The following is an 8,093-nucleotide window of genomic DNA, read 5'->3' as shown; positions in this document are numbered from 1 at the left end:
TAGATGCAAGGATTATTTAAAAATTTTAATCCTTTTAAAACCAGGACATAACGTACCAACATACTTGCATGCTAAAAACAGAGGAAAAAAAGAAATCAAAAGGGAAGAAGTGCCTGAAAGTCTTACTGAAAAAACACAGCAAGAATGTTCCCTTTTCACTGTACAAAAATACGCCTGAAAATATATTAATTTTTAAAAAAGACTGAGGTCTGTTATGTATCAAAAATGTTTCAATACCTTTTGTACTGAGGTCTAGGCTGTCTGGTATTCAATCAAGGAGGTATAAGGGAACAAGTTACAAAAAAAAGGTTGGCAAGTAGAAATCACATTTGTAAAACCATAAACAATTTGATCTGAAAAGTAAACTCTGATCTTAAGTCAGTTCACAGTTTTTTTTTTTTTGTTTTTTTGTTTTGTTTTTTTTTGTAAGCGTTTGTACAGTCTGTATTTTTTCAAGCTCCCTGCAGTTTTGTTAAGAATCGGATGCATAGAAGACATCAGTTTTCTCCCTCCAAAATAATAATAATAATAATAAAAAGTTGCAATGGTCCCTTTTGTTTTTTTTTTTAAATCAACAGTTCTGTAAGATCTCTCAGGAAAGAAAAAGAAAAAAATCCACAAACCCCCTTGAGTAACAGTTGCGCGGCCAAAAGGCTTCTTTGCAGACCGTCTTCCAGACTTCAATCAAAGACCGACAAGCTTCAAACAGCGCCTTCCGGAGCGTTTCCCCCTCCCCCTACTCCCGCCCCCAGTCCCTTACGCCTTTGTTGCGATCACCAATTTCAGGGAAAAAAATAAAAATACAAAAAAAATTACACATTTTGGGATGGGGGTGGGGAATCACAACTCCAGGCTGGGTTTGGAACTACCTTGAGACATGATAAGGGAGAGGGGGAGGGGAAAAGAATTTAAAAATTAAAATAAAAGACAGGAAAAATAACCAAAAAACTACTCATTTCTCTTAAACTCCACCAATTTTTTTTTATCATCTTTTCCAATTTCTTTGCGTCATCATCACAACATCATGAGCATCTTCTCTTTCCCCATCATCATCATTATTCTCATCATCATCATCACAATTTCCTCTCGAACCCTGCTCCGCACTACTGGTCGAGGGAGAGACAGAGGTGCCCCCTCCCCCCCCTTTTCAATATGTGAACACCAAGTCGGAAAAGTTCGCCTCCAACCAGTCCCCCGCGATCATCTCGCTCAGCTCCGGGGTACAGTAGTCGGGGAACTCAAAGTGGGAGCCCAGGCTGCCCTCGCTGAACGAATCCAAATCTTTATCCACCAGGGACAGGGATAGATTCCCCGCCGCTGAGCCGCCCCCCAGCTGCTGCTCGGTCGTCGAGTGGGGATTTTGGGAGAAATTCAAGCTCAGATCGAACATCAGGTCATCAGCCTCCTCACTGCTGCTAGAACTGGAACTGGAGGAGGAGGAGGTGGAGACAGAGCGCGAGGAAGCTGGGGACAGACTGGGCTGCTGCAGCTGCTGAGCGCTTTGCTTGGTGATGTTTTTGAAGCTATAGTAGAGGCGACTGGCGCTGCCGCCCCCGCCGTGGCCCCCGGCGGAGGTCGCGCCGGCTCGGACCTCCTCGTACAAACTGGCCCCCTCGGTGGATTCCGCCGAGCTGCTCAGCGTGGGGCTGGCGGGCACTTTGGCGACGCTGTAGCGCCGGAGCAGCTGCTGGGTTTGCTGCTGCTGTTGCTGCTGCCGCCCTGGATGCTCCTCGTCTTCTTCCTCCGGCTCCTGCTTGATCCGCAGTTGAAGGTCGTCCTCATCCTCCTCGTCCTCATCCTCATCATCCATGAAGACGCATTTGACGGTTTTGCTGCAGCCGCCACCACCGCCTGCGCCGTTCACTTTGAGGGTGCCAAACACCAAATCCTCGCCTACATAGTCACCATGGTGAGCTGTTTTACCGGCTCCCGGCTTGGGGCAGGATGTGGACGAGGAGGAGGTCGAAGAGGAGGATGAAGAGGTCTTCAGTTTGCTACATTTCTTGCTGGAGCTCTTTGAGTTCTTGCTGCCGCCGCCGCCACCGCCCCCGCTGCTGCTTCCCCCGCCACTGCTGCCCCCGCCGGCACTTTTCTCAGGGCTTTGGCTAGCGTTAGGCTTGGACGAAGGGTCCATTTTGGGCTTTTTCCTGGGCCTGTACTTGTAGTCGGGATAATCGGCCATGTGCTTGAGCCGCAGCCTCTCCGCTTCCCGGATAAAGGGGATCTTCTCACTGTCTTTAAGCATTTTCCACCTCTTCCCCAGCCTCTTGGATATCTCCGCGTTGTGCATGTCTGGGGACTGCTCCATGATTTTTCTCCTCTCGATTTTAGACCACACCATGAAAGCGTTCATCGGCCTCTTAATGTGGCCTGATGCCGTTTTGCACCAGTCTGGGTCGCTTTCATCCAGGGCCACCGGGCTACAGGCCATGAATTCACCCTCCTCCGTGTCCATCGCCTCCCGGGGCAGGTTGACCTCACTTTCCAGGCTATCTGCCTGCTGCACCATGTTCGGGCGTTGTGCGTTGCGTTAAAGCCCAAAGCAACTTTCTCCTGTGCGGCAAGCCCCCTCCCCCTCCCCCCACCCACCCCCCACCTCCCCTTGCAAGTAGCAAAGTCCTCCGTACCCCCCTTTTTCTTCTCCCCCCCTCCCCCCCACCCCTTCCTGCTCCAGCTGCACACAACGGCTGCGGCGGCTTAGGTGTCTGCTACCCGCTGCGGTCTCGGCGGTGACGGCGGCGGCGACGGCGGCAGCGGCGGCGGCGGCGGCAGCAGCAGCAGCAGCGAGGTTTCTAAGCAGAGGCAGGCAGCAAGCGGCGGCAGCGGCGGCGGCGCAGGACCCCTCTTGCTCCGGCTTGAACGCGCTCCCTGCCGCAACCGCCGGACCCCAAGTACTCCCAGGCGCGCGCACTCCTTCTGCAAAAAGTTGAGGGCTCTCTCCCAACTAGTTATCAGGGTGTCATATGGGTGACATCACTCCCTGGGCCAGCCAATCGCCGGCTGTCAGCTCCTCCCCGATCCCTTTATTAACTCCCCTTCTCCTCCCCCTTTGCCCCGCCTGCGGGGCTTCATTGGAAAGCTGGAGGTGGGGAAAAAGCATGTCTAGAAATGTGTTATTTTAAAATATATGCGTCTGTTATGCATCTATGCGTTCTCTTTCCGTGGCACCGAGGCGTATGTCTCTATTCTCTAAGGTCTCCTCACAGAGGTGGATACACCGAGGCGGCCACGCCTACAGATACTGCCCCCTCGCCAGAACCGTCTCTGCCTTTGTACCTAGGACACATTTCGGGCCTCCATCTGAATCCTCGGCTTGACTTCTTGTTCTTCGACACCCTCAGTCCCAGCACGCATTTTGTTAAATGGGGCGGCGGGGGGGAGGGGGCGGTGCGACGAAGGTGGAAGGTTTGAGATGGTGGGTGTAAAATCTCTGAAACTAGACTCTGATTTCCATTTGCCTGGTAGCATCAGACAGGGTGATTTCAGCTTTCCCAGAAGCACAGATGTATTCTGGTGGGTTCCGCTTCTAGACAACTGAAGGTGGCGCTTTAACTCTACAAGCTTTTCTAAGACACGTGGGGTTCTCCCCCATCCCCCCTTTTTCTCAAGGCAAGAAAAAAATCAATTCAAAGCCCTAGAGGCTGTATTTTCCTTCCTCCGTTTGCATATTATCTGTTTGGTCCTATTTCGCTTCGTTTTTATTCTAGATCGCATTTTGATGACTTTTTCTTTCTTTTTCCTTTTTTTTTTTTCCCTTTGTTTTGCTTTGCCCCTAAAATCAGAGGTTTGAGTAACGGGTAGACGGTTTTTCTCCACATTAGTCACTCCCATCCAATCTGGCTGAAGAGAAGAGATGCTGCTTCTCCCCCAGTCCCGAGCTGTTGTGTCATGACAGCAAAGAATAGTGGCCCCCATCCTCCTTCCATTCTTCCTCTAATATCTCCAAAATTCATTCTCATTCTCATTCTCTCTCTCTCTCTCTCTCTCTCTCTCTCTCTCTCTCTCTCTCTCTCTCTCTCTCTCTCTCTCTCTCTCTCTCTCTCTCTCTCTCTCTCACACACACACACACACACACACACACACACACACACACACACACACACACACACACCACTAAAGATCATTAATTGACAAAAAGGTAATCTGGCTCCGGTAACTGACTTTGGGGAGGGGGGAGCTGAATAATATAAACCAGAAAGGAAAGAGTATTCCCAACCGACTTTCAATTGAATAGGTTTTATTGTGGAGTAGTTATTGTGTGTGGTACGGGGGCTGGGCAGTGTCTCTCAAATCAGAAAAGGAATAGGACCTATGGATTATGAAGAAGTCCATTGAAATCAGTTTTAGCCATCATTTTGCACGGGAAACTATACTAGAATGTTTTCTTTCATATTTAGAATTTGATTTTTTATTGTAATTTTCTCTAATGTTACTCCATTTAATTTCTGTCTTGTCCCATTGAAACAAGAAAGTGACACTGGGCTCCTAAAGGCCATACCAGTGACAAAAATTCTGATAGATTATAAAACTGAGAAAACAAATAGTCAGTAATATACAAAATGTTCATGGATACAAGAACCAATGCAGCAGAACAAGAAAAAAATATATATTTTTACCAGATTGGTTTTTTGCTATCAAAAAGTTTGGAGGGCTTATCCACAAATATGTGAATCCTTGAAGAATTGTGAAAACCCAATGAGATAATGAATGCAAAGTGTAGGAATTACTAAAACAATCTTATGTACTGGTTTGGAGCCTTAGGGAGAATAGATCAAAGATCTAGACAGGGGAGAGAATCAACAGTCATTTAGTCCCTCCCTTTTATTTCATATATGAGGATACTGTAGTCCAGAGAAGATCAGCTACTTTTCCAAAATCAAACAGGTAGAAGGAATCGGAGGGAATTTTAATTGATTGTCCTCTATTCACTATTTCATGCTTGCTCTCTAGGTCCAAAAATCACCTTTGACAATTTGCTAGCTGTGTGACCATGGACAGTCCTTTCATTTCTGTGAGACTCAGTTTGTTTTTGTTTTTGTTTTTGTTTTTTGTTTTTGTTTGTTTGTTTGTTTTTAATCTCTAAAATGGAGGATGACAATTGCAACTATAGCACTGGCTTCTCCTGAGGATCAAATGAGTTAACATGTAGAGCACTTCACTATCCTTATGTAAATATAGGAGTTGTTACAAATATTGGGATTATTATCTACCTATGGAAATGTGTTAAAAGTAAAAATATGGCTTTCCATATACCTTACAAAGACTTTTTCAGCATAAGATCCCATCTCTATCTTTTTGAATCCCTCTGGTCTTACAATTTAGCAAAATAAGAATAAAGTCTTTGAATGCTGTCTCTAGCAGTAATCAAATGCTTCTAACTCAGTTCAAAACATAGAACTGCATTTACCTCAGGAGGTCACAAACTGTATTACTCAGGGTTATAATAAAAAAAAATTAGGTACCAGAGTACTCTTGCATTATTCACATCAACCCCCAAAAAATGAATTTAAGAATTTTGATAACCAGTTCACTTTAAACCTTGAAGTGACTCTAAATCTGTTTCCTTTTATACAGCCAGTTTGACCAAAAGGATTTACAGTAATTCATACTATATGACCTAGAGATTGAGATTCTATAGAATACAAACAAAGCAGTGTGTGAAAATTCATCTTCACTCACTGGAGGATGCTGGGTTATCTTGCTTTTCTCTGCACCTCACAGATTTCCCAGTTATTGGAAACTCCACAGGAGTGTGGAGAGGTTGGTTAATCTAGCCTCCCCTCCCCCCACCAAGATCATGATAAATTCACACTCTAGTTAGAGGCTTTGAAACATTTTAGCTAAACTGCATTGTTTTCATGCAGAGTACTGGTCCACATAGCATTTGAGGTACAAAAGAAATCTCTGCTAAATTGTGGCAAAGTTAAATACTCATTTGTCTTTATTTATAGTAAAGATCACTGCTAATTTGAAAATGGGTGTCTCTTAAGTATATTTCCACTGCTGTGTGGTCCACTAAAGGAAACAAAAGTAGAGACTACATTTATTTACATTATGGAACTTGGAAGAAAGGTAAGTTATTAGCTACATTTAAGAAAAAGGAAAGATGAAGGCAAGGAGCTATATGGGAGTGGGGATGTACAAAAAAAAAAAAATGAGTGCTTCAAGTCAAGTGGTGGTTCTTGATGAAATTTTCCTTTTAAAAAAATCTTATTGGAGTTTGGACAATGGGTAAGCATATATTGGTTGTATACTTACGCATATAGAGACATCAAATGTTTTCTATAATACAATGCAGAAAAACATAAATCAAGAAAAAATAATTAGTGCTGTATTTTATGATAGATGTCAATTAAAGAATTCATATTAGTAGTCTTAGAAGACATTGATCATTTGAAGAAAAAACTGTACATATGTACATGCATGTATATTGTTATTGCTTTGTATATATGTATGTATATATATGTGCAAACATTTATATGTATGCTAATTTTTTATGTATGTTCATACATACTCACGCCTAAAACTTTGTAAGAGAAAAGAGTCTAACATTTTTGGAAAAGAAATTGGAACATGATTGAGACCTCAAATGCTTCATTCAGTCACAGTAGTTATCCATGAAAAACAGATGTCAGCAACAGAAGCCCTGACAAACTATTTGAAAGGAGTTTTAAGATAGCAAAGCCAGAATATTTAGTTTTCAGAAAAAAGGTCCATCTTGAATAGCTAATTTTAATAGAATAAAAATGTGTCTATCATTGTCTTACTCAAGGGAAAATGGTTGGATTAGACCCATGAACATATTTTCATAACCGATTCACACTCCATTTGTAATTTTGAGAAAAATAAGGCATGCCTTTTCCCCCTGCAGTAAACATATTGATATATTGACTGGAGAAAAGAATTAAAAGGACCATCCTTGAATTTCAGAGATTTAGCCTTTCAGGCAATACTCTCATGATAATTTATTTATTTGTGTGTATATGTGTTCATCTATTTATTTTGATTCACATCATTAAAAATCCTTGGGCAAGTCTTATAACCTGTCTGGGTCTTAATTTCCTAATTGTAAAATTAAGGGATAGATAATCTTGAGTCTTTTTCAATTCTCAATCCTATGATCATATGAAGTGCACTAAAGATAATTATTGTACAGCCTTAAAATAATTCCTTACAAAAAGGAATTAAATCTTATCCAACAATAATATGATTTATAGTGTATTATAAGGGACAGAGAGTGGTCTTGAAATCAAGAGACTATGGACTCAAGTTCTTACTGGCATATATTAGGATTTTGCCTGAGAAGCAGTGTTAAAATAATGTGAGAGTTAGAGGCCAGGAACCCTAAGTCCAATTGCCATCTCTAACACTTACTAAGATTTTTGATTGTGGTGGACAAGTTAATTAACCTTTCAGATTCTCAGGCAATTTCTATCAAGTTACAAGTGATCTGGGAGCTATCTACCTCCAATGATGTGCTATAGTCAGGTCAAACCTCTACATAAGAGTCTATGCTAAATTCTCAGTGCAAAAATCACAAATCAGAGTTTGAGTTACCTTGTTGATTGCCTAAATTTAAGAAAATGATGGAGAAAATGTTAATAAGTAAATTAAACTTAAAAGTATGTGTGTTTTGCATGTTTTGTGTATGTGTATGTTTTTCTATTAGAGAGCTAATTGTTAAAACATTCACCAGTGCAAGCCAATCTTTAACTATCTGACAAATTACAGAGACCTGGGAACTCCTCATACACATACATTCCATGATTTTGACATATTATAAGTATTAAAAAGGACACAAAACTACATTTTTCTCTCTTTTGAAAAATGTTTAATTCAGACTGATCTTCCTTTAGTTAGTTCACTAATGAGGTTTTATTGTAGTGCACATAAGTGAATTAAGCCATAGGAATAACTAAAGTGTATCTTATTAAATGCATCAACTCATTACAAATACATAATGTCCAGAGGTTCTTAAGCTGAGTTCTATGAATTTTCATACACGCATACACATATATATATAATCACACGCATATATAATATATATATATACACATATAATAACTAAATGCCAATATAATTTGTTTCCTTTA

The 8,093-nt window shown here is 42.0% G+C and overlaps 1 protein-coding gene across 1 annotated transcript; it reads right to left on the bottom strand.

Annotated features, from left to right (window-relative positions):
* Nucleotides 1-545: 545 nt before the first annotated feature.
* SOX11 (SRY-box transcription factor 11) lies at nt 546-2,574 on the bottom strand. The gene has a single exon (XM_074288072.1). The coding sequence runs from the start codon at nt 2,507-2,509 to the stop codon at nt 1,148-1,150; it is 1,362 nt and encodes a 453-aa protein (XP_074144173.1). The 5' UTR covers nt 2,510-2,574; the 3' UTR covers nt 546-1,147.
* Between the last annotated feature and the right edge of the window lie 5,519 nt (nt 2,575-8,093).

Source organism: Sminthopsis crassicaudata, chromosome 2, assembly GCF_048593235.1.
Source record: "Sminthopsis crassicaudata isolate SCR6 chromosome 2, ASM4859323v1, whole genome shotgun sequence".
NCBI classification, from domain to species: domain Eukaryota; kingdom Metazoa; phylum Chordata; class Mammalia; order Dasyuromorphia; family Dasyuridae; genus Sminthopsis; species Sminthopsis crassicaudata.
Note: the sequence above shows the minus strand (reverse complement) of the source record. Positions and strands in the feature narration are given on the sequence as shown.